This window comes from Homalodisca vitripennis, chromosome 2 (assembly GCF_021130785.1).
Source record: "Homalodisca vitripennis isolate AUS2020 chromosome 2, UT_GWSS_2.1, whole genome shotgun sequence".
Classification (NCBI taxonomy): Eukaryota; Metazoa; Arthropoda; class Insecta; order Hemiptera; family Cicadellidae; genus Homalodisca; species Homalodisca vitripennis.
Genome location: NC_060208.1, coordinates 112,111,115 through 112,137,844, shown reverse-complemented (window position 1 = coordinate 112,137,844; position 26,730 = coordinate 112,111,115). Strand labels below are relative to the sequence as shown.

Genomic DNA, 26,730 nt, shown 5'->3' with positions numbered 1-26,730 from the left:
TATATCAATATATCAAAGTCTTAAAATTAATTTTTATATCAAAAATAAAAATAATATACAGAATGTTCCACAAAAAAACGAATGTGTTGGTAAAATAAGGTTGACCACAATATTAAAAAATTGCGACAGTTTTTAAAAGTTCTGTGTACATATTTTAAATGTTTCAAAACTTAAGGACAGTTTCCCCATTTTTAAGTTGCTGTCAGATATAAATTTTCTAAGATCACAATGATATCCCATTAAAAAAGGTCACAGAATACAGCAAATTACTACGTTATCATTAGTATTTGAACTCATTTTCTTTACTTTTGATATAAATAATAATATTAACTGGATGAAATAATAACTAACGAAAATTAGTCAACTATACGTAGAGAACACAGTTGAGAATGCAGCATAAACCATCGCGTCAGAGAGCACGAGTGCGAGATGTTTGGATTTCTTGAGTTGTGGTTGCTTCTGGGTGTGGGTTGGACTGGTATCCTTAATAGACCACGAATCTGCAGACAGAGTATAACCGATCACCTCTGTCTGTCGAATAATGTTTTATTATAAGATTATGGCGTTGATTGCACAGCTAATTCTCACAATTGTCGCTGTTTCGCTGGCCCTGTACACAACACGTGAAACTGTAGCATTCGATATATAAATTTCTTATATAAGATTTCCGAGATGTGAGCAAGTGGGTTTAGACTCCGAGCAATTTGGATCTTCTAATAAATTGCTCAGCATCCCCCACCCTTCCCACCGACCTGCCTCACTGACCCGCACTTGCTCTCCCTTCAACCCCTATTCTCTCAACTACCTACCATTACAGACCTGTCACCTGCCACCTTGGTAATGACCCTATCCATATTCACCCTCATGTGTACGAAATCATACTTGTATATTAATTGCTTGTCAATACCCACATTCTTTTGAAACGTGTTTTGAATAATTTAACGTGTGTAGAGACTTTAATCAAAATTATTTTCATCAGCTATTCTTATCACAACAAATTCTTATTACTTATTTTGTTGCAAAGTAAGAGTTTATAAAATATTTCATCCTTTATTTTAATTTACCTCGTGTTATTTATTGTTTACTATTATGTGTACACATATTATACGCCCCTTTACTCGCGAATACTTTCCCTTCTACCGGACAACTAAAATAATAGGGACTAAAAATAAAATAAAGTCAATTTGAATATTAAACGTTTTGATTAGAACGTGTAACATTTAAAAATGTAGTATTAAAATTACTAAGATTTGTACTTAACTATTAAAAATTTTTCTTTGGCACATAATTATTGAAAATACTTTAATCACGTGGTACATTTAGTATTAATTTAAACCAACCATTTTAGGTAATTTAGTACTGAGAAATACAAATTAATCTACTAAAATTATATTTGGACCTTCTTGTCAAAACATTTATTTACCTTGGTATCTTATAAGCGAACTACATAGATATTTAGAGCCTTATTTATACACGCATTAATGTTGTTTAATACACCGACCCTCGTGAATGTGTCGGTTAACGTCTCAGCTTAAAATGAATTGGGGAGCTCGGATTCGAATTCCGGTTTGCTACGGTACTTTTAAATTCTTAACAAAACAACACATCACGGTGGTTTTTGTCGCTTTTGTAGTCAGGCCCCTAAGACTAACTTTGAGATTGGAAACATGTTTGCAGGTTATTGCGAGAGTCTAAGTCAACCACTGTTCAAGTAGACTAAATAACCCTAAACATTCGTTTACGATGTCGATTACTAACACAACTATTAATCATAGCAAACAAGGGTAACGGTAAATAGTATAAAGGCTGTGGAGTAGTTAGAAGATGAAAATTCCATATTAAGTGTATTTCTCAACCTATAGAAAACATTTTATTGTGTTGATCACGATGAATTGCTTGCGACAATTGCTCCTTAGCTTATTCTTAGCCATGTACACAAATTATCTAAATTTCTAATAGATTCTAGGAACCGATTCACATAAGTTCCTGAATCTCAAGGATCAATCCCTTGTTACATAATTTTTTTTTTGTTTCTTCTGTTGCTGATGTTAACCCTTTGTGATGTAACAAATCCAAAATAATTCTGGAACAACAAGCTTTTGTTGACACTAACAAACTGTGTAGGCAATTCAACAGCCTCGATATAAATGTGAATTTCTCACAATTGAACATCCTATTTTCGCGTTGCGGTCATGAGATCCCAAAGTCGGATCAGCCGTCTTGAATTCCTCTCCTCTGCTGGATGAAGTCCGTTGTTCAAAATTCCTTAGAATATTCTTCGATCAGGGACTAATCCTTAGAATGCTTACATTGATCATGTTCACTCGATAATATAATGTAATACAGAATAATAGTACGTTTTCTCAGACGGAATGTCCCTCATTACGTCCTCAGTGGAGGCAGCTACGCGGCGCGTGGTCTGGCGTAGTCTTACCTTTATATTAACGCAACTATTGTATCAATTATTGTTATCTATGGACATGTTTTAAACTACAATCTATAGTTTCAAGAGTAGGATTTTGCCAAGTATTAAAAGAAGCAAAATAAAAAGGAAAGTCAAATTTAGAAGCAAAGTGCATTCAGATGTAAGAGCCTTCTCACTCACCTTCTAATCTGGCAGTGCATCTAGTCGAATATTAAAAAGGCGGAGGAATAAAGTTATTTGGCAAGGATCCACATATGTTCCTTCTCAAAGCCGTAAGGAATTTATTCCCAGGAATAAATAAGAATTTTAATCTGAATAATTCATATGAACGTTATGATATACTATTTTTTATTTTAATACACTAACTTTCATTCTTTTAATACCTTTATTTGAGTGTTTTGACAAAACCAGATGTTAATGAACGTTTCATAACGACCACAGGAATAAATCGTTTAAATTTTCTCATCGGTTATATTAGTAGAATTATTAATAAATCGATAGTTTTCTGTTTGAACATCATGTTATAGTTAGAAACCCGCCAAATATAGTAACAGTCCTCCGTCACCACAGGTAATGAAGGTCGTGTATTGTTGACCGGTGACGGTATGACGGTAGAGACAAGTCGTAAACCGGTGTTTTACAGGGCTGTAAACTTTGTGACAGTAAAAACGTATCTGCCACACTTATTATTTCCTCCTAGTGGACAGTGAAATTAAGTAGGGCTAAAAGCATTTAGAGATTTTGTGCCTCTAAATGTGTACTCGAATGTGTTTTAATTATTATTATCTTTCCATCCTCGTGTTTTGTATACTAAGTAACATACTTAATAATGACGCTTCTAAATTATTCCCTCGGAATGATCTGACGTTAGTGCAGACTTCTCGAAACTTTGCAAGACAACTGTGAAAAACCTTATGATATATAAAAAAAATTATATCTGAATTATGTATTGCTATGTTTTTCTAACAATTTAAATGTATTTAATATATTTACTTATGTTTATTTAATATTGTAATTTAATATATCTTTATTCTTTATATAATTCTTATTCAAATTTAAATTTACAATTGTAAACTATGTGTAAAAGTAAATACTTATATCATTAATACAAAATCCTCTATGTCTAAAACTATTTGTATCGTCTAACACTGTACAATAGAAAATGTATTAATCATTTTGTTGTCAAATTTTATATGATGTATATACAAATAGTTTTCATCAGTACAATTAGATCGTTAGTATTGTATATAGGCTCAGTTTTTTAACGCTACAAATGTAAAGGACCAATGTAATGTTTGTATTACACTGTAGTTTCTATCAGAGCTCTGGATCTGCAGTGTCTGCAGCGACCTTTAACAACAATAAAGTGAAATTCCATTTGTCTTCTACACCATTACATTAATGTTATTGGACCCATTTCAGTAAAATTACTTTAGCCTACTGGAGCTCCACCCTGAGATAGATTTACAGCGACTTGGCGTTTGATAACGTCGTGGTAACGAGTCAAGGACGCCTGGCTCTTACTGTTTACTGCTGAAATATTGTGTCTTAATTATTAATAATGTCAGTTTATTAAAAAAAATAAAGAACTCTATCTAAGAGAAAAATATATTAATATTTGGTTTGGATTTTTTTGTTTTTAAAGTGGTATCAAAATTGTTGTACAGGTTAAAAGAATTAAAATGTTGCATTAACTGTACTGGTCAGAATATCGCCTTAAATTAGAACTATTTTTTAATTTTTAAATATGACGGAAATGTATTTTTTTATATATATAAGAATTTATCAATTTTGTCGGTGGTATCAAGATATTGATATAAAATTTGGCCATCCCGCACATGTCGCGTTATCATCCAAAAAGCTACATCCTCCTCTTCTACACGAACCAGAACCCTTGACAACACTTGCTTCTTCGGTCTCTGTAAATCGAAATCCTTTCTATCATAGATTTGTTACTGGTACTAATAAAAACAATAGCTTAAAGTACACATGAATATTCCCTCATGAATTTATTAAACTCATTAGCAAATACCTGGGAATTTTATATGGGCTTATATGATTTTTAAATGTTGTATTCTTCAGATATTTTTTAATATTCATCGCTGTTTTAGAAATAGATTGTTAAAATATTCAGTCAATTACATAGGACTCAGAAACTATTTTTCTATAAACATTATTGTATAATTTATGTCATTGAAATTATGTTTAGTACTGTTTGCAAAAATAGAGTGATAAATTTTGAGAGTACTTGAACTGTATGAGACTATACAAGTTAATTTAAATCTTGAGTGCCTTTTACTTAATCGCGATAAATGTCTAAGTACATCATTAAACAGCTGTTAAAAGCGTCGAACTTTTGGTCTAGCTTATTGAATTGAAATGCCAACTTGAGTTTCAAGGCATCTTTTGAAAGTTTAATGCTAGCAAGGGCTAAGTGCTCTGGTTAAACATGATACTGATAGCTCGAGCAGCGGTACAATCTATTAACAACAACCTTTTTCAAATTATTCGGAATGTTAGTGATTATATTTGTCAATGGAAGTGCTCGATAGTGGGGTAAAACGCGTTGGTACATTCATTGACCAAATAAGAACAAAATAGTTGAGAATATCCAGTAGCCTAATAGTAGGTATTAATATGTTTATGTATCAATTACGTCAATGTTAGTGATTATATTTGTCAATGGAAGTGCTCGATAGTGGGGTACAACGCGTTGGTACATTCATTGACCAAATAAGAACAAAATAGTTGAGAATATCCAGTAGCCTAATAGTAGGTATTAATATGTTTATGTATCAATTACGTCAATGTTAGTGATTATATTTGTCAATGGAAGTGCTCGATAGTGGGGTAAAACGCGTTGGTACATTCATTGACCAAAATAAGAAACAAAATAGTTGAGAATATCCAGTAGCCTAATAGTAGGTATTAATATGTTTATGTATCAATTACGTCAATGTTAGTGATTATATTTGTCAATGGAAGTGCTCGATAGTGGGGTACAACGCGTTGGTACATTCATTGACCAAATAAGAACAAAATAGTTGAGAATATCCAGTAGCCTAATAGTAGGTATTAATATGTTTATGTATTCAATTACGTCAATGTTAGTGATTATATTTGTCAATGGAAGTGCTCGATAGTGGGGGTAAAACGCGTTGGTACATTCATTGACCCAAATAAGAACAAAATAGTTGAGAATATCCAGTAGCCTAATAGTAGGTATTAATATGTTTATGTATCAATTACGTCAATGTTAGTGATTATATTTGTCAATGGAAGTGCTCGATAGTGGGGTAAAACGCGTTGGTACATTCATTGACCAAATAAGAACAAAATAGTTGAGAATATCCAGTAGCCTAATAGTAGGTATTAATATGTTTATGTATCAATTACGTCAATGTTAGTGATTATATTTGTCAATGGAAGTGCTCGATAGTGGGGTAAAACGCGTTGGTACATTCATTGACCAAATAAGAACAAAATAGTTGAGAATATCCAGTAGCCTAATAGTAGGTATTAATATGTTTATGTATCAATTACGTCAATGTTAGTGATTATATTTGTCAATGGAAGTGCTCGATAGTGGGGTTAAAACGCGTTGGTACATTCATTGACCAAATAAGAACAAAATAGTTGAGAATATCCAGTAGCCTAATAGTAGGTATTAATATGTTTATGTATCAATTACGTCAATGTTAGTGATTATATTTGTCAATGGAAGTGCTCGATAGTGGGGTAAAACGCGTTGGTACATTCATTGACCAAATAAGAACAAAATAGTTGAGAATATCCAGTAGCCTAATAGTAGGTATTAATATGTTTTTATGTATCAATTACGTCAATGTTAGTGATTATATTTGTCAATGGAAGTGCTCGATAGTGGGGTAAAACGCGTTGGTACATTCATTGACCAAATAAGAACAAAATAGTTGAGAATATCCAGTAGCCTAATAGTAGGTATTAATATGTTTATGTATCAATTTACGTCAATGTTAGTGATTATATTTGTCAATGGAAGTGCTCGATAGTGGGGTAAAACGCGTTGGTACATTCATTGACCAAATAAGAACAAAATAGTTGAGAATATCCAGTAGCCTAATAGTAGGTATTAATATGTTTATGTATCAATTACGTCAATGTTAGTGATTATATTTGTCAATGGAAGTGCTCGATAGTGGGGTTAAAACGCGTTTGGTACATTCATTGACCAAATAAGAAACAAAATAGTTGAGAATATCCAGTAGCCTAATAGTAGGTATTAATATGATTATGTATCAATTACGTCAATGTTAGTGATTATATTTGTCAATGGAAGTGCTCGATAGTGGGGTAAAACGCGTTGGTACTATTCATTGACCAAATAAGAACAAAATAGTTGAGAATATCCAGTAGCCTAATAGTAGGTATTAATATGTTTATGTATCAATTACGTCAATGTTAGTGATTATATTTGTCAATGGAAGTGCTCGATAGTGGGGTAAAACGCGTTGGTACATTCATTGACCAAATAAGAACAAAATAGTTGAGAATATCCAGTAGCCTAATAGTAGGTATTAATATGTTTATGTATCAAATTACGTCAATGTTAGTGATTATATTTGTCAATGGAAGTGCTCGATAGTGGGGTAAAACGCGTTGGTACATTCATTGACCAAATAAGAACAAAATAGTTGAGAATATCCAGTAGCCTAATAGTAGGTATTAATATGTTTATGTATCAATTACGTCAATGTTAGTGATTATATTTGTCAATGGAAGTGCTCGATAGTGGGGTAAAACGCGTTGGTACATTCATTGACCAAATAAGAACAAAATAGTTGAGAATATCCAGTAGCCTAATAGTAGGTATTAATATTTTTATGTATCAATTACGTCAATGATAAACCACAAGATAATACCATTAAATACCATGAGGACGTGGACATTTTAAGTGGTAAGATTGTGGAAAAGCTTTTGCAATAGTATTTTAATTATATAAATACGTAAATGTATGAAAAGGAATAGGACATGACAGGAATGCTTCAGAATCAGGGATGGTAAGTATGCGTGCTTTGTTTAAAGTTTGTTATTGACGATGGAAGGTTTGAAATCATAATAGGATTTCGGACATTTTCCATCGTCATATGTAACAAAATGTATAATACTACGTTTCATAGATTGAAATCCTTTCTCTTTGTCATGTGTGAAGACGCATGTTTTAATTCATACACACGTGCTTAAAACCTCCAACAAGTGGCCATAAAACGAAAATAAAAACAAAAATAGCAAAGTAATAAAAAGAATTTCTTTATTTTCTTTTCTAAGTGATTATTGTCATTTGTGAGTGTTGACACAGCACAAATCATATTACTACTTTTATCATCATTGGCTGAGAGTCAGCTAAACCACTATCTCGGTTTCGAAGATAATCTTTATTTACTATTTGTGATATTTCGATAACAGTTTGAGTTAGTTTGTGAAAGCTATACGAAGAATGGTGAACGGTTTTAAACGTATTCTTATTTCAAATTTTAAATCAAGACAAGGACACTTATACAAACAACAACACTAGCAATAACAAGAAATAGTCAAACTCTAAATCAGACCTCTGCAATGTACATCATTACTAGAAATGGTGTTACATATTTTTAGATTAGTTTTATATCGGTTTCAAACACTCGTGAATACTAAAACATAAATAAAAATTCGTGGTTGAGAATTTTACACCTTTTTGTTGTTTTAAATTTTATTTCAACAGGTTACTATTTTTAAAGATCAATGTGCTTATTTTTAAATTTTGAGCAGTGACTTATTTTTAAATAAATGTATATGAAAATATATGTAAACTACTTTTATTGTACATTGTACCAGCTTCTTTCTTATTGGATTAGTTAATTTTTTCAATCTCCAATAAACGTATGTTTTTACACAACAATATCTTATGAGAATCGTTTATATTTCAAACATTTTATTTAAGAGTTCATATTTTTTAGTACTGCTCATTTTAATATGAAATGGAAAGGATTCTATTTTAAATGTTGAAAGGATTCTATTTGAAATGTTTAGTTAGGGATAGTTACTCTTATTTATTGGGTAATTACAAAGATGTGTTAACTTATTTAATAAATACAGCATCCATACAATCTTTAACCGACTCATTTGTTGAATTTAAAAATTTCGACTCATCTCGTGACCTCTGCTAAGAAGTTTGGGACAGACTGTACATCAGGATAATACTCTTTGGTGGTTCTCCGTCTTGACAGCCAAGGCTGCTAATACTCTTATCGGTACGTGTGTACTCAATCTTTCCTCGCGGGTATTAGGAAAATGCTGATAATAAAGTCTACCAAACGTAATAATCCTGTCAAAATGCATTTTATCTATAATAAAATAAAAAAATTTCAAAGTTAGAATTAAAGTGAAAATTAAATTACTGTATAGATATGTGGAAGTCATGACGACTAATATATTCACATTAACATACACTGATGACATCGTCTATTTAGCATGCACGATAAGATGAAGCGATAGCTAATCCTAGCACATCGTAGGCGTTTCCACTTTGAGTTTCACATTTAGAGGAATCGGCACTAGAGTTCTCCAAGGCTTTCATTTGAAGAAAGAATACGACCATAAGTGGTGGGACTGCACAGAACTCACGTAGAAAGAAACATTAGAATACGTTAGTTTTGCGTGTAGGCCTCCTTTCCTATTAGTCTTCCCTTCCTATTTTAATCATTTTTCTTATAAAAATGTATCCTTAGGGGAGGAAATCAAAATACAACCAGTCAGAAACAAGAAAAACGGGTTAACTTCGTAAGATCTTAATTACTGAGAAAACTTTTCAACTTTTTTTAAAGTGAACTGATTTTCTTTTAAGCCTTATTATGCCCGTCCCCATAGGTCACTGGCCTGTACGAAGGTCTTATCAAACAGGATAAGGAGGATAGTACATACTGTACAAGGTCGATGTTTACTAATAAAAAGTGCTATATTCACGGACTGGAGTTCAATCTGTGCTAACTAAGATGTAAAATCCGACATCATAGAGCGCTTGGCCATCGGTCACTTCCAAAGCCAGCATGCCTTTTATACTGCTAAAATACGAGTATATATTAGAATAGAATCCATGTCAAATAATACTAATTTTTTCCAGTTATCCGTCGTGCTCCGGGGATCGCGCGCCTGGTCTGGCCGCTGACATGCACTTCCGTGACGATGTGATTGCCTTCATCGGTCCTGCCTGCGCCTTCGCGCTGGAGCCCGTGGCACGTCTCGCCGCATACTGGAACACTCCTATCATCACCGGTATGGGCGACCAGGTAACGTCCCACTCTTTGGTATTTGATCTAACTATTCCCTAACACAACCAAATCTTCAAAATTCTGATCTAAAGAATAACTTACGAAATTCCTGTTTTTAAGAGAATTTCAGATAACCGAAATTGAATTGAGTTGCATCTACAAACAAGGTCTTGTATATGTTTCAATGAATTCTCTTACAAAAATTCAAGTTTTGATCTCGTTTTTGATCCCGAGATACACCCTTGGGCTCAGCAAAATCTCCTGGAAGGACATGCACCGTCATAGAACTCAAACATGACTATGTAGAAATAATGTTTTTATACCAAAGTTCAAGTCTATAACTCAATTCCTTATCGAGTTATTCTATGGATAGTTAAACTTTGTTAACGCTCAGCCAAATCATATGGAGGCATATGCTCCATCATAGAGCTTAATCTTGCACATGTACAAATTAAGTGTGATACAAAGACCATTCATTCTCAAGAAACCCTGCGGAAGACAAAGAGACAAGCAGATAGAAAAGAGATTTCGCCAGCTCTCTTATTGATGTGTATCAAAATATGCAAAATTTAAACTCTATAGCTCAAATTGTTCACAAGATAACCTGCGAAGTTAGGAGTATATAACATTACGCTCAGCCAAATCCCTTGGAGGAACGTGCACCCTCGTCGACCTCAATTTTGCCATTAAATAAATTAATCCACTTGCAAAATTCAAGTCTAGAGCTCAATTATTTCTCGAGATATTGGGCGGACAGACAGATAGAAAAGAAAATTTCCCAGCCTCTGAATGATATGATTCTTAACGCTCATCCTACATATAGTTAATCAAACTCATAATGATCGGACGCACAGTGGAATGTACAATTGGTTGATTGTGTGGCAAGAAAATGTTCTACAGTTTGAATATTTCTCAAGGATGAAATATACCTAGGATGAAATAAAGTCATTTATATTTTAAAGAAGCCACATATCTTGTACAAACAAGTTTAATCAGTGTTCGATCACTTAAGAATGAATGTAAAACTTTTTCACCAGACTTTGATCTAGTTTGAAATTCTTATTAATTGGCATACTTCTTCTCATTATATTTAAATATGCATTAAAATTAGGTCAGAGCTGTAGCTGTTTATCACAATTGAATTAGAATAAAATATTGTTCAAACTCAATCGAACCTATACACTTGGCGATATTCTATTAAAAACGTATGTATTTTTCTAAACCTTTAAAAATCTACCGTTTCATATAATTATTTCCTAGTTTATTTTTTTAGCAATGACTTTGCTCATTAATGTATACAATTAAGCATTGATTGTAGATTTCATAACTGCGCATGCAGCCTCCTTCAGAAGGAACTCTTTCGGTGACTTCCGGCATCCTGGGACGTCTTCACAAGTTGAGAAACGGAAGTTCCGTAAGTTTAAAATAGTTTCGTATAAAGTAAAATGTTATATTAAAGAAATGCCAAAGAATTTCACAGACAGTTGTTTGGAAATTATAACTCATTGATGACATTATATGAACATGGTTTTTAAATTAAACACTAGGATCATGTTTGATATGACACATGGTTTAAAAATGTACTTCAAAATTGTTGTTAACAATATATTAAATCTATTAATGAAAACTATTTTTAGTAACAATTGTTTTATAAATGATATTATTTTATAATTGTTGCGTTTATGTTGTTTTCATAAGGGTTGCTAGAGTACACTGCTGTTATATCCTAATATGTTAAAAAATGTAATATCCCCAGGAATAAAACGTATATGACATTTCTATGTTAGTGCTAACCTTAAGCATACGCTATTAATTTAATGTATTTGTTTGTTTTATATATTCCAACGGTAAACAAGGTGATGTTTCTGTAATATACATAAATATGATTCAAGATACGTTGAAGTATTATAGAGCATTTTAATGTGATTAGTATAACCTTCAACAAAAAACAAAGCCTGATGATATGAATAATGTCAGAACTAATAATATAAAATAGACTTTACAATTTGGTTGGAAGATTGAATCAAACAATAATAAAATAACAAAAAATCTCTTGCTACCGGAATTCACAAAAAAATATTAATAGTTAGAAAATAATAAATTAGTAAGAGATGAAGGTTTAAAAAATACATGGATGTTAAATCGACATCTTATGTAAACGGGAAATATAATCTATAAACTGGATTATACAAGAAAAGATACAAGATTAGATACGATGTTTTAATAAAAAATAATAGAAAATTAACTAAATCATTGCTAGTTTTTCGTTTACTTGCAAATGTCCTTATCATTCTGGAAGAAAGTAGGTTTTTATTTGTTTAGCTCTTTCTACTTACTAATTCTGTCTGGGAATTTCTCAATATCGAATTTCAGTTGTAATAAAAATTCCAAAACGTAGATTCAAGTTGTACTGACCGAATAGAATGATTCAGACTTTTAGTTAACATCTTAATTTAATTTGTATAGATTCCTGTAACACTCGTTTTTTAAGTATTTGTGGCAACACTCAGAGTTAATAATAACTAATTTTAGTTGCGAAAATTACGACTATTCAGATTCTATATCAGATAGTAGCAAACGCCACGTGGCGACAAATCGTCACTATCATGAATTTTAGTGACGGACTAATGGGTTAGTGATACCAATGAAAAAGTGGTACTGCTGAATCAATAATTTTTTGTGTTTTAGATTTTAAATTTAAAATACCTTTTTAGTAAAGCGGTTGGTTTCCGTTCAATCAACATACCATCTGTAACTAGTAAAGCCCACTACAGATACAATTGCTCAGATCCGTCAGGTTCATCCGATTATGTGGTATACCTGTAAACAAGTGATATATTTTGCACAGCTAGTAGTGGTGAAGGAGGACACACTGACGCGGATGTCATACTGCCAGTGTCGTCTCAAGCTTGTCTTCTCCAGCATCTTCAAGCAGTTCAGCTGGAACCACGTGGCACTTCTACTGGACCGTTCAGATCTGTTCTCTCTAACTGTAGGTTAGTAGAACATTCTGCTCAGGAATCAGCATATCTTGTACATAAAGTAATCCGATCTTAAATTTGTGGAATTATGAACCAGTTTCTCCCGCCAAAACTGTAAAATTCCTCTCCTTCACAGGCCACTAAGGTCTTTCTACTGTTCTCCCAATTCCAAAAGAAATACAAGATACACTGCCTAAATACTACGCATATCGAAAACAATCCCGTTTTACGCAGCAAACCCAAAGATCGTATAATATTGAATTGTGTTCGAGATCTACAACGATCGAATATTTAAACCAGAAGTAATGAAGATCTCCTTTGAAGGCTATATCTGAAGATTTAGTACGAACTTGCCATACATTTGTGAACAGAGTTGTGCAAAACGAAATACATAACACGACAATTTCATACATAACACGAATCCGTAGCGATAAATTTGTTTGTTTTGCTCTCAGTAAACGTTGTTGTTGATGATTAATTATTTGAAGTATTGTTAAAGATATATCATTACATAGGTATTACAAAGAGCCCTTTTACGCCCTTTATCCTTTCAAATTATATCCATTAGGCTGAGTGGCAGTCAATCACAATATCCTCTTACCAATATCAATCTATCCAATATCGTCTTGAGTTATTTGTAATTTGTTCATGTTTCAATAAGACATAATCATAGTAATTTTCTTTTGTGCTTATAGATTTGAATGAAAATATACTTTGTATCAGTGTAAGAGAGAACTATATTGCTTATATTTGTAGATTGTCACGAAATAATAGTAATTATTCAACATTATGATTTAAAATTCTGTAAATCTTCATAAACCCAACAAACATTATATCATACATGATTTATAAATGTATATGCGGTGCTAGTAGTCCACAGCAATAAATTACAGCAGTAGTAGAGGATGCTCAGTCGTGTCCGTAATAAGGACTCCGGATAAAAGGTGGTATTGGCAGTTCATTACTTTAGTGCAATTACTGTTTAATTCATCAACCGACCTCGTGGGGCTGATTACATTTACTCTAGACAAGGTAATTGAATGTTTTCCTCTGTTTCCATCACCGGAATTGACAATTACTCTCGTTTTTGTCTCGGTGACAGTTACACCCAACCGAGTTACATCGAGATTATCCGAGCTACTCGGTAATGACTCTATCGTAATGACCAAAGTACCGAAGTGGATCAATCAAGATTCCATCATAATGCAGCATCCTAAATTTAGCCCTTAGGCCACGACAATATGGAGTACCTGATGATATGCCCGAGATTCAGTTACAGATTATGGACAGCGCAGATTAACCGTGCACGGATATACGAGAATCTATCTATTACTTTAAATTATTATAAAAGCTTAGCATGTAATTCATGCGCAATGTGCATGGACTCTACATAATTAAGATAGAAATGTTTTTATCTGAATTTTTAGCCCTCGAAATTAAAGATAAAATGATGGATGTTGGTTGGAGTAATGCCGTTAGCGCTTCACGTGAAAAACAATATTTGCTCACGTTTATACAACACAATACAATTTAACCGGATTACAACTTATTCCAATGATCGCTCCCAGATATCCAGGTTATAATCGTTCCACATGCTCATCTGCGCAAGTTAATTTGAATATAAATGAACTCGATAAACCCCTCTCTAATAATGAAGTGTCGTTATACCGCCAGTAACCGTGCAGAACGTCTTTCCTGCAATAAAAACCTTGCAACAGCATAATTAATACTTTTTGAAATCGTGTTTTCGATTGTTACAAACAGTTTAACAACTAGGAATGCTATGCTATGCATTATTTTGTTTTGAGTAATTTTGTGATAGTAGTTATTTCCAAATCCTAAACTGGGCATTATTCAATTCTAAAAGTAATATCTTTCAATTAAAATAATTAAAAGTACACTTTGCTTTAATAGCGTTTTGTGAATCAATATTTAATAAGAAATACGGATAACAATTATAATTGTATTCAGTTAATGGTGTCAAATGGCCAATAAGATTAAACTTTTAGTTTTTAACATAAGTTACTTATTTTATTTCTGGTGCAAATTTCTGATGAGCATTTCTTGTCTGTGCTTTTTTTATGTTCTCGTTATGGCTTTTGGGTTAATGGATCTAGTTATCTACATTAAACCTGAACACTTCATGAAGTCGGGGCTTCATTATTACGGAGAACTTAATGTGTGTAGGTATATGATGATAGTCTTTTCTTTTTGGAGAAAGAAAAAGGAGTAAAAGGCAATTAGTCATTCCCAAACAAACAAGATTATTCCGAGTAACACTATGGTCACATTTGTACTGGACACACCGTATCTTTCGCAAAGGTAGAAAAATGCTTTGCGTTATTCGGTGTCTAATCAGGTTAAACCAAATGTCTCAAAATCATGGTTTCTTTATACTTTTCAGGAAAACACTTGGAGATTGGACTGCGCAGAGCAGGAACTCTAAGTTTTGTGCGAGAACTGGATGGAAACGAGGAAGACAACTGTCAGGCGTATCTGAGAGATGCCAGCATGTACGCCAGAGGTACAGTATTAAGTCTTCACAAGCATAATCTGACAGTATATCTAGAGAACGAGAAACTGCTTTACAAGTGCGTAACTTGAAAATAAATTTGTTCCAACTTAATTATTGCGTTTTAACGCAAAACCTATTACACAGTTTCCATGGGTAATTGCGAGAATAGCTGGAGAGGTCACTGCAATTTTTAACCACACAAACAGCATACAATTTATGAATAGTAATATCCTGTATCAAGCAAAATAAAATAAAATTTAAATCACTAAACTTCAAATTATGAATTCAGTACTGACCTGCTACTGTTCACTCACTAAAAAGATCTGTTATGTTGCATATTAATTGCTTAACTAAATAAATATTTCAATCAAATAGAGAAATATAAAAATCTCTTAGAGCATGTCTGAATTATTAAAGACAACTTGCACATGTAGACATTCCTATATTCAAAAAAGTATAAGAAGTATTGGAACTAAAGCGTTATCTGGAGAAGATGTCCTGAAGTTTGATTTGTCTTATCCTTGCCCACTACAGTAGTGATCCTGGGTATTAGAACGCTGCGCTGTTGGTGTGGTGGAGATATTCGCCACCCACCACATTGGTATGTCCCGCGGAGATTTGATGTTCTTGGGTGTAGAAATTGTTCAGTTTCCCTAACCCAAAACATGTCCTAAAATTTGATTTGTCTTGTTCTTGTCAATTGCAGTAGTGATCCTGAGTTTGAGAAAGCTGCTGGTGCGGAGTTTTATGATCGCCGCTTACCACCTCGGCATGATCCGCGGAGATTGGACGTTCCTTGATGTAGAAATTGTTCTGATATCTTAACCAGAACATGTTCTGAAATTTCATTTGTCTTGACATTGTCCATTGCAGTAGTGATCCTGAGTGTGAGAGGGCTGCTGGTACGGAGATGTATGATCGCCACCCACCATCTCGGCATGACCCGCGGAGAGAATGGACGTTCATTGATGTAGAAGTTGTTCAGGTATCCCACCCAGAACATGTTCTGATATTTTATTACTCTTGTCTTTGTCCATTGCAGTAGTGATCCTGAGTGTGAGAGGGCTGCTGGTACGGAGGTGTATGATCGCCGCCCACCATCTCGGCATGACCCGCGGAGATTGGACGTTCCTTGATGTAGAAATTGTTCAGGTATCCTATCCAGAACAAATCTAATATATAATTCCTATCAAAAGGAAACATAAATATTATGTGTACGTATAGGAATCCTCTAACATATAACTTAATTTACATTCGGTTGTTTTATTTAATTTTGATCTAGATATTTTTATTATTTTATTAATCTATAGACCATATACATGCTTCACCATTGACAGTGTATACAGGGTGTTTAGAAAAAAGTATCACAAACTTATTTGACTGGTAGTACTCATTATTTTAAACAAAAATGTCCCATAAACGTAGTTTGATAAATTTGTTGTTAAGCCGTTAGCCGCCATTGTATTTTTATTAAAAATTCTATTATCTCTTGAACTAGTCAAACCACAGATAGAAATTGTACATAATGGTTGCAACAAATAAGAGGAAAATTGTTTTAAAGCGACTTGCATTAATATTAACGAAAAAGCACCCGTTGAAAATGTCAATCAAACATAACAAAGACATAAGACATAACAAAAATCCAATAGTGTTATAAAAACATTACAAGGTACCAACTATTTTTTTAATTGTTATTACAATTCCACCAGTACTTTTTTCAACGAAATCTGTCAACGCATAAGCGAGCACGACCACTGTAAAGGTATGTTTGCACAAACCGGGGGCAACAAACAGTTGAAAGGTATCAGCTTTTTTGACGTGTGTATTTATAACAATATGGATTTTTTAAAGTTATTGCAAACATTTTCAACAGGAGCTATTTGTTAATATTTATCAAAATCAACCATTTTCTTTAATTTTATTTATTTATTACAACCTATGTTCAAAATTTAGTATCTGTACTTTTACTAGTTCTAAAAAGTAGTTGTAGTAGTAGGTAGTTGTTTGTCAGGCAACATCACCGCGCCAACTACGCTGCAAATAGCACGATGGTCCGTCTTCAGAGATACGGAAACAGTGTTGCCGATGTTGTGGACTTTGTCCAGGACAGTACAACAACACTCAAGACGAAGATAGCAGGTCTTCAAATTGGAGTGGAAATGCATGAATGACTTTTTCTACTTACTTTGTTACCTGTATATAGTTATTTTATGTTGCATATTTATAGTTGTTATATATTTGTATAGTTATTTATATTGTTATATTTATCTTGTTATATTTGAATGTTACTATTATTTGAAGTTATTTATCCCTTTTTCACCATCTCTAATTGCTAAAAAGTAGTCTAAGGTACGGTATTTCATAAATCTTCCACTTGCTACCAAAGATTAAGGTAGGTACCTGCATGTCTTAAGTTATTACCATCAGTTTCTGTTTTTGGCTTTTTCATACTTAGTTTAGTTTGGTTTTCGACCATTTAATTTATTAGGATGAATTACTTATTTTGCTTGAATGGGCTCTATATGTCTACTGCTTGTTAATGGTTGCTGTTGTATTGATATATTGTATCTTTTTGTAGGCCTGTCTCGTTTTATATTTATATTGTTATACTTGTTATTGCTGGATGTATCTTTAAATTTATATTCTTATACTTGCATGTTACATTTATTTAAGTCTTTACTAATTTTGCACTACTACTTATCAATTGCCGAATAATGATTGATGCCTTTCACTCAAATCAATCTTTAGCTACCATTGATCAGGGTATACTTGCAAATTTTGTTCATAATTATCAGTTACTATTTTTTATTTACAACTAGGATACAGATTAGCAATGGTTTTACATGGTCCAACTATTTCATCATTTTAGTTTAGCATCTTGAGTAGAATTATCTAATTATTTGTCTAATATTTGTAAAAATGGAGATATGTCCGTTGATATGTAAAATAAAATAAATAAAATAAACTTAATAATTATCTTATAAAAGAATACAAAATGGCGGCTAGCGGCTAAACGACATATTTCTGGACGTATCTTTATAGGGCATTTTTCCCTGAAATGATGAGTACTATTAACCACAGAGGTTTGTGACACCCTATTTTGAGCACTTTCAGAAGTTATAGTTTGGTGTCAAAACATTTCTGAATCACACTTGAAATATCCAGACCTCTCTGTTTAGACCCAACGTGTCAACAAATTTCTAAACAAAACTGGCAAGACAAGTAACGCACAAGTGAAGGTGAAGAAGAAGGAGTAATGCTTTATCGTGATCGGAGTTTGATCGTGATTGGCTGAAGCTTCACTGATCATTCTGACTAATCGAGGCTGCCAGATTTTCGATAGCGATCGCTAATTGGACTAATTGATCAGTGGGGGATTAAGCTTCAGCCAATCACGATTATGCTTAATATATATTATAAAGTTATTTTTGTTTCAAAATGCAATGGTGCATTCAGATTTATAAAGAGAAACCGCTAAGTTCAATATCTCATTCGACTGGTAGGTCATATTTACAAGTGTCAATATGAGTGTCATATTTAAGTGTCAATATTTACAAATTTGTATTTATTTTTCCTTCCTTGAGGCACAAAATATTTTAGTTAAAAGCCCTAACTCAAAGTAAGTGCTACTACTATTTTTACACATATTTCAAATATGGTATAGTTTACGGTTGAACTTCAAACAATTTAAAAAAATTTTAATTGTACGTTAAATAAACTACTGTTCTAGTACTTTTCCCTTAATAAACATGAGAAATGTTTTCGCCAGAAAAATAGACCTTGAAAATAAAAAAGTAGGCATTACCACTTTAGTGTTTCCATCTATATGGATAAGATCAGTCTATGAAACATTGTATTTATAACACTCAAGATAATTTATATTAACTTGCATTTATCTTATACTACACATTACTTTGATAGTACCAATATGTAATAACGATTATTTATTTCGTACATGACAAACTTCGGAAAAGATGTTTAATACATTTGGAGGGTAGATGGAAGCATTGCGCCCAAAAGAAATGGATCAATATAGTTGTACTCAAACATAATTTAAACCTATTTGTACTTCTTTAACTTTTAAACTCTTCAAGTATAAAACCTTTTACGATTTTCCTGGTGCTGTAGTTCGGTGACAGCAAGTTGGATTTATAGTTTATTCTTATCACTATACGACGAAAGTTCAAGTTGTCTAATAGGTCCTTAACTGGCTAAAGTTCTTAAGACAGATGTGATAAATATTAAAACAAATAAAAATAGGTAGTTAATCGGTAAATCACTATATCAGAAATGAATACACCAGAAATTGATACAAAAAGACTCGCCTGGATTTTGGGATTGTGTTCGGATACTGAAATATGACTAAAACTCGTCCATTTGTTTTAAGGAACAATTATTGAGTGACAGTAAATGTTGAATGAGCTACAGTGAGGATGTGATACAGGGCAGTTACTGGGGAGACCACGACTGGGAGGTTGGAGATGAGAATGACTCCATCGCTAGGAAGGCTTACGAGGCCCTGCTCCGCGTGTCCTTGCTGGAACCAAAGAACAAGGACTTCAGCAAGTTCGTCCAGGATGTAAAGCACAGGGCGAAGCTGCACTACAATTATACTTTTTCAGAAGGTGAAGAGGTAAAATTTACCTCAAAACAAATATTGCTGTTTAAACAATTATTGTGGAATATATATTTTGCCTATTTTTCTTTAACCTGTTCACGTAAAAAGAACTTAAATTAAATGTTTATAATTTGTTTGATATAAAATAATCATATCAAATCTCTACTTGGCATTATATAGTGAGTGAGTCACACCACCGAAAGTGGACACAGTCAGGTTAATGTATCTAAATGGATACATGCTAAATAAAGAGTAAAATTATAATATATTATATTTGTATGATGTTTTGAGAAAACACTGCCTAATTCCTAAAGTCAATTCAAAACAATACAAACGTATACTTGTGCTACTCATACCCAAAATATAAATTTGCAACAGTAACAAAAGATTTATATAACAGATTTGTACATTTATAAATCAGAAATATATCAGTATCAGTCTATGAGACATAACTAAAAGTTACCCACTTCCAGAATAAACGTCAAACTTTATAAGGATGGTTGAATTTGGTTTCATTTTAATTTTCATGTATGATAATTAATATTAGGTATATCAAGCTAAAGATTTGATCTACGAAAAAATGTATTATTTAGTACTTTTAACCCTTTTGATACATTCCCATTTTAATTTCCACCAAAACACACGTGGCTGTTGATTTATTTATTTCTTGGGGGAAATTCCTCTATCATTTCACGAAAACTAGGTTTTGTGCTTATACAATGGAAATTGACTCCCTGCTCCTAGAGTATTACGATGACTTTATTGTTCGGAATTCTTGACATGCCATTGTACCAAACCGAAAATGAAGATCTGATTTCAGATTCTGTTTTAATTTCAGGTAAACTTCTTTGTGGGTGCTTTTTACGACGGAGTTTTTCTGCTTGGATTAGCGCTGAACGAGACTCTCACGGAAGGGCTTGACATCAGAAATGGAAGAGCCATCACCAGGAAAATGTGGGGAAAGAGCTTTCAAGGTCTTACAATAGCTTATGTTTATACATTTATGTTGGCTTTAGAAAGTTTGTTTTGGTCCAATCTGTGATAAACCAAAATTATTTAATTAATTCATATTTATTATTTAACTTCCAAACAATGCCTTGATATTTTTAAAGTTTTGTGACCCTCAGTATAAAACTACCGTTAACTGTAATATTTATTGGCTTAGCTGTAGTGAATCCTACCAATTGTATAAGTTGATTTAGGGTTGGAAAATTTAGGAGGGGTATATACATTCTTTGCCGTTTTCACCGTCTTGGCAAAGTAATAATTGTTGCCCTTTTTGAATTGTTCTATTTATAAGACCAAACAATTAAGAGGAAGGTTCTAGAACTACTTGGTTAATCATTATACTTACAGCAATCTTTGTTGCACTCATTTTAATAGTTGGTCTCTTTCTTATTTTTTTCTTCGATAATATTGTAATACAATATGATAATACATTATGATATCACACATATTGTAGCCTAGCTGTCCGCTCTGTCTAAAATGGTGTAATCGCTAAATGTATAAATGAAATTAATTCATTTGTTTGTCAACCAACATATTATGTTCCAGTGCTGAAAATATCGGGTCCAAAAGTATGTCTTGTCAGAGTTTTCAAAGTTGTGTTAACTTTATGTTGCATCTCTAAATTACATTGTGTTTGAACATTGCAAACGTTTTGGTTGAGATAAGAATGCCAATGTGTTTATATAGTGCATGTTAAGCCTGAATGCGTTTGAAGTGACAGGTGGAGAGGGTATCTAATAGGCAGTTGTTTTGTTTAAAAAAAGGCGATTTGCAGTCATCAATACTTTTTTGCAATTTTGTGGCTGTTGTTTTGAGCGTTTAAAGGCAAAGGCATTTGTTTGGGTTGTTCATGATATTCTCTATAGGAAATTCGATGAATAGGGGAAGGTGTTGTACCTTTGACCGTATTGTACCTTTGACCGTATTGTACCTTTGACCATGCAAGCTTGTGTGGTGCTATCTAGCAGTGTTAACTGAAGATCATATGTTTAGTGCAAAGCTTGTCCACCAGAGGCACTGCTCATCCTGCATAAGAAGCTGAATGTGTTATGGTGATCATCTAATAAATTGATTTCTACTTTTAATCACTCAAAAGTAAGTATTTTTACTCTTACTCTCTGTCTAATAACTTTTGTTGTATTTATCTTAGACCGGTGCAAACAAAAAGCTAATCATTTATTAACTATTTAAAAACTATATTTGAAAGTTTTAAAATGGTGCTACTAACCCTAAAAATAGTAGTGTGGTCTTGAAAAAATATTTGACCATGTGTTGTACCTTTGACCACCATCAGGTGTTGTTTCCTTTGACCAGGTCAAAGGTACAATACTCACATTTAAAAAAAAGTAGTAATTAACTAAATAGCCTAGTTTTTAAACATTAACACAAAAGTATTTTGTTTTTTGAGCTCTTCTTGCAGTGCTATTTTGTACGACTTTCTGTCAAGTTTTTTTCTACGCTCTGGCGATAATGTTTTTTACTTTACTTTGTTCTTTGAAAAGGTTTGGCGTCCTTTCATCATCATTTGTTCTTTGTACCTCATCACATACCAATAGCTCTACGTTAATGCTAATCAAATTGTTAATAATGCTGTTGCTTTGTTTTAGACAGTTGGAGTGCTTCCAAGATGCCAAGAAGTAAAACAGGAGTAAAACGAAAACCAATTAACAAGGAGGATATTGAGACTGCCATTGCTTTTATCCTCTCGAAGAAGATGACTATTGGGGAGGCGTCAAGACACTTTAACCTAAAGAAGCCTACAGTAATTTTTCCACCTCAAACAAACACAGACAGTCAGGTAGTAGTAATTCTACTTATTCATATATTCCTAAAACACCTAAGAAGGTGTTCAATGAGAGTGAAGAGGAGTTACTTCTTCAGTATTTGACAATGCAGCTGACATGCATTACGGTCTCACTAAATGCCAGATAATGCGTTTAGCTTATGATTTTGCCAAAGCAAATAATAAAGTCATGGATCCATCATGGACTGCCAACAAAAAGTGCTGGAAAACAGTGGCTGAGAGATTTTCGCAAGAAGTATAATGATAAACTATCTCTTCGGAAACCTCAAGCCACTAGTTTGGCTCGGGCCTCTGCATTTAACAAAGAAACTGTTGCAGCTGTCTTCAGTAACTATAAAAAGGTTCTTGAGCGTCATCCATTCCAACCTAGTGAAATATGGAACTGTGAATGAAACCGGAGTGAGCACGGTCCATGAGCCTCCAAAAGTTCTTGCCCGAAAAGGGAAAAAGCAAGTCGGAGGAATGACCTCAGGCGAGAGAGAGGATCTACCGTATCAATCATTACAGCAGTAAGTGCTTCTGGCAACCACATTCCACCTCTTTTTGTATTCCCAAGAGTAAATTTTAAACAATTTATGCTAAATGGAGCACCTCCGGGATCAATTGGAGCTGCGAATCCCTCTGGTTGGTCCAACGAATCCATCTTCTTACAGTTTTTCAATCATTTTTATCAACCATGTAAGACCAAGTAAAGAAAGGCCAGCTCTTTTGTTGCTGGATAACCATGAATCTCATGTCTCGATTCCTGTTATAGATATGGCTAAAGCAAATGGCGTTACTCTTATGACGTTCCATCCTCATACTAGTCATAAGATGCAGCCTTTGGACAGAGGTGTGTTTGGGCCATTTTAAAACTTTTTACCACCAGGAGGCCAATAATTTGGATGATAAATCCAGGCAATGCTGGAAAACCTATAACTATTTATGATGTTCCAAAACTGGCTGGCAATGCCTACACCAGAGATGTAACCCCAAGTAATATAATTAATTTAAAGTTTCGGGCTTTGTTCCATTTAATGAAAATACTTTTCAAGAAGACGTTTCTTCCATCAGCTGTTACCGACAGACCATTGCCATTGCCATTACAAGAACCTGAAGGAGCTAGTAAAAATTCCTTGTGCTGTTGAAAGTACTCCATCAATAAGCCAACCTCTAAACGGACCAAATAGTCCACTTAACTTACCATCAGCCTTAATTGTAGTTTCTCCGGAAGATATCAAACCTTTTCCAAAGGCACAGCCGGAGAAATGTGACACGAAAAGGTCGGGCCCAAAGGAAAATCTAAAATTCTAACTGACACACCTGAAAAAACAAGCATTGGAGGCTGCCAAACTGCAAAAGATATCTAGACCTAAGACGTCAGTTAGGCCTAAACAAGGCAAAAAGAATTCTGGACCTTGCACAAAAAAAGTGAAATAAAATCTATTTGAATCTCATAATAGTAGTTCTGAGTCGGACATAGAGATTTCATCTGGTCAAAGTGATCTTAATTTTTCTGATGATAGTTGGATTAATGAAGTATCTGAAGAGCCAGTTCTTTTTTTTTTTTGAAGGAAAAGATTTATCTAAGGGGGTTTTTGTTCTTGTTAACATAACAACCAAGAAAACCTCAAAGTATTTTGTGGCTGAAATACATGAAGTGGATGATGAAGACTTAAAAGTACAGTTTTTAAAAAGAAAGGCTAGTAGTTCATCTTTTATTAAGGAAGATTACAACATATATGATATCCCAATACAAGATGTTGTGGCTAAGCTACCAGATCCAAAAGTAGCTGGAGGATCTACCCAACTAAAGGATCGCTTGAAATTTGAAGTTAATTTTGAAAACCATAATGTAGAATAACCAGTAATTAACTATCTGAAAATGTTCAATATGTTTAAATTTTGTAATCTTGAATAAATGTTTCTTTTTTAATGTAAAGTGTTGTTATTTAGTAACCTACTCAAAGGTACAACACCCCCTGGTCTAAGGTACAACATGTTGTTGTACTTTTGACCATCATGTAAAGAAATTTTCAAAAATAAAAAAAAAACTAAACTTAATCTAGGCACACCATGCAAGTTCAAAATTCAAGCAATTTAGGCACTCATCAAAAAATCATGCATGAATAATAATAATAATAGCTAAAGATGGGCACACCATGCAAGTCAAAGTCAAGCACAGAAGACGCCATGCATAAATAATGAATTATCATACACTACCTCAGTGAGCACCAAACTAATAGTAGGCTACTATACTTAGGCCACAAATGAATTGGCAACAGCCTCAAAAAAAAACTCTCTACAAATTATAGAAGGGATGTTTTATAAGCCAATATTTTGTAATATTTTGAAATTTTTATATAGGCAGATATCGTATATGTAATGTTAGGCAACTGAAAAAGTTTGATAACAGGAAAACACTTAAGGCACTTGTGAAACCTAAATCTAGTAGTAAATAAATTTATATTATTTCTACTATCAAAGCTACGTTGTTCCCCTCCACAAAAAGGGGCCGTTGAAGATGTTGCTAATTATAGACCAATCTCGATTTTGCCAGCTATTGTCAAAGTTTTTGAGGACCTCTTTCTTGACCGTTTAAAGCTTAAACTGGCTGGCTTAATCTGCGCACAGCAGCATGGTTTCATGAGTGGGAGGTCTACTGTGTCGAACTTAACGTTATTTCAGTCCAAAATACATGAAGCCTTCACCGTCAATAATCAGTTAGATGCCATATATCTGGATTTCTCCAAGGCTTTCGACACGGTAGACCACACACTACTTTTGAGAAAATTGCTTGATCAAGGATTTGGAAGCACGGAAATTAAATTGCTGACAAGCTACCTCTCAAACCGGCGTTCATTCATCAAGTTTGCTTCGGCCACTTCATCAGAATTCATTTCATACTCTGGAGTTCCCCAAGGATCGCTGTTGGGACCCTATCTCTTTTCACTCTTCATAAATGACCTTCCTGAAGCTCTACAATGCGACTCACTTCTGTTTGCTGATGATGTGAAACTGTTTTACATCGTATCCACTGAAGAGGACTGCCTACGAATCCAGGAAGATCTTTGTGCGATCGACCGCTGGTGCGAAGAAAACAAAATGAAACTCAACACTAAGAAATGCCAAGTGATGACCTTTCATCGGAATCTCTCCCCCGTTGTCTATGAGTACAATATACGCAGTGAGCCCTTAACTCGTCTACTGCAGGTAAAAGATCTTGGTATTACAACTAATGTAATACCAAGATCTTGTACCAAGATGTAGTACCTTCACTGAATCCTGAATTGCATGTGCGAAACATTTGCAGCAGAGGAAACAAAATGCTTGGATTTGTCTCCCGCTTCTCAAAAGGCTTAAGTGACACGGCTTTAAAAACTTTGTATTGTGCTTTGGTACGCCAAATCCTTGAATATGGCTCTCCAGTGTGGAACCCCCACCAGAAGTTTCTCATAGATGAACTAGAGACTATTCAAAGAAGATTTATTCGAATGGTGGGTGTCAGGAGTGGTCTTCTCTATCGTCAGGTTCCCATCGGGGAAGTGTCTCGTGATCTGGGACTCCTGACTCTTGCGGATCGCAGATTCTCCGCTGACGTTGTACTGCTGTCAAAGATCCTTAACGGCAAGATCGACTGTCCCGATATGCTGAGCCAGATCCTCTTCAGGACCCCTTCAGCCACTCGCTCCAGAGACCTGTTCGCTAGGCAGCAACATCGCACCAACCACGCAGCAAACAATACGATGTACCGACTTCAGAGTTCTGGTAATAGCGTCGCCGACATCGTTGACTTTTTTGTGGACAGTATACCAGTGCTCAAGAGGAGGATCGCCGGTCTGCATGAGTTATCTGCCTAGTAGTTGTACAATGAGGGAAGACACACGTTCTTATACTTTACCTGTACGTCTCTCATTGCTGTTATTTATATATTGTGTCTTGTTAATTCTTGTCTATTCTTGTTTATTCATGGTTTTATTCTCATTGTTTCGTGCTAATTTATTGCTGTTACTGTTCGTTGTTTTCCATAGTTCAAATCACGGTACACTAATAATTAATTACGTTTTTGTCATTCATAGTGTATATCAGTTTCGTCACTTAAATAGTTTATTAA

At 33.8% G+C, this 26,730-nt stretch overlaps 1 protein-coding gene across 3 annotated transcripts in view; it reads left to right on the top strand.

Annotated features, from left to right (window-relative positions):
- Positions 1 to 26,730, top strand: part of LOC124354615 (atrial natriuretic peptide receptor 1) — a 174,108-nt gene that overhangs the window by 123,716 nt on the left and 23,662 nt on the right. For 2 of the 3 annotated variants that reach the window (XM_046805216.1, XM_046805215.1), the window contains exons 2-8: positions 9,564 to 9,729; positions 11,051 to 11,125; positions 12,560 to 12,707; positions 15,097 to 15,216; positions 16,250 to 16,359; positions 19,652 to 19,840; positions 20,664 to 20,799. In XM_046805216.1, coding sequence (XP_046661172.1) covers positions 9,564 to 9,729; positions 11,051 to 11,125; positions 12,560 to 12,707; positions 15,097 to 15,216; positions 16,250 to 16,359; positions 19,652 to 19,840; positions 20,664 to 20,799 — 944 coding nt within the window. Of the gene's footprint in view, positions 1 to 9,563; positions 9,730 to 11,029; positions 11,126 to 12,559; positions 12,708 to 15,096; positions 15,217 to 16,249; positions 16,360 to 19,651; positions 19,841 to 20,663; positions 20,800 to 26,730 lie in introns of those variants that run through there. The other variant, XM_046805217.1, reaches the window with a different exon arrangement.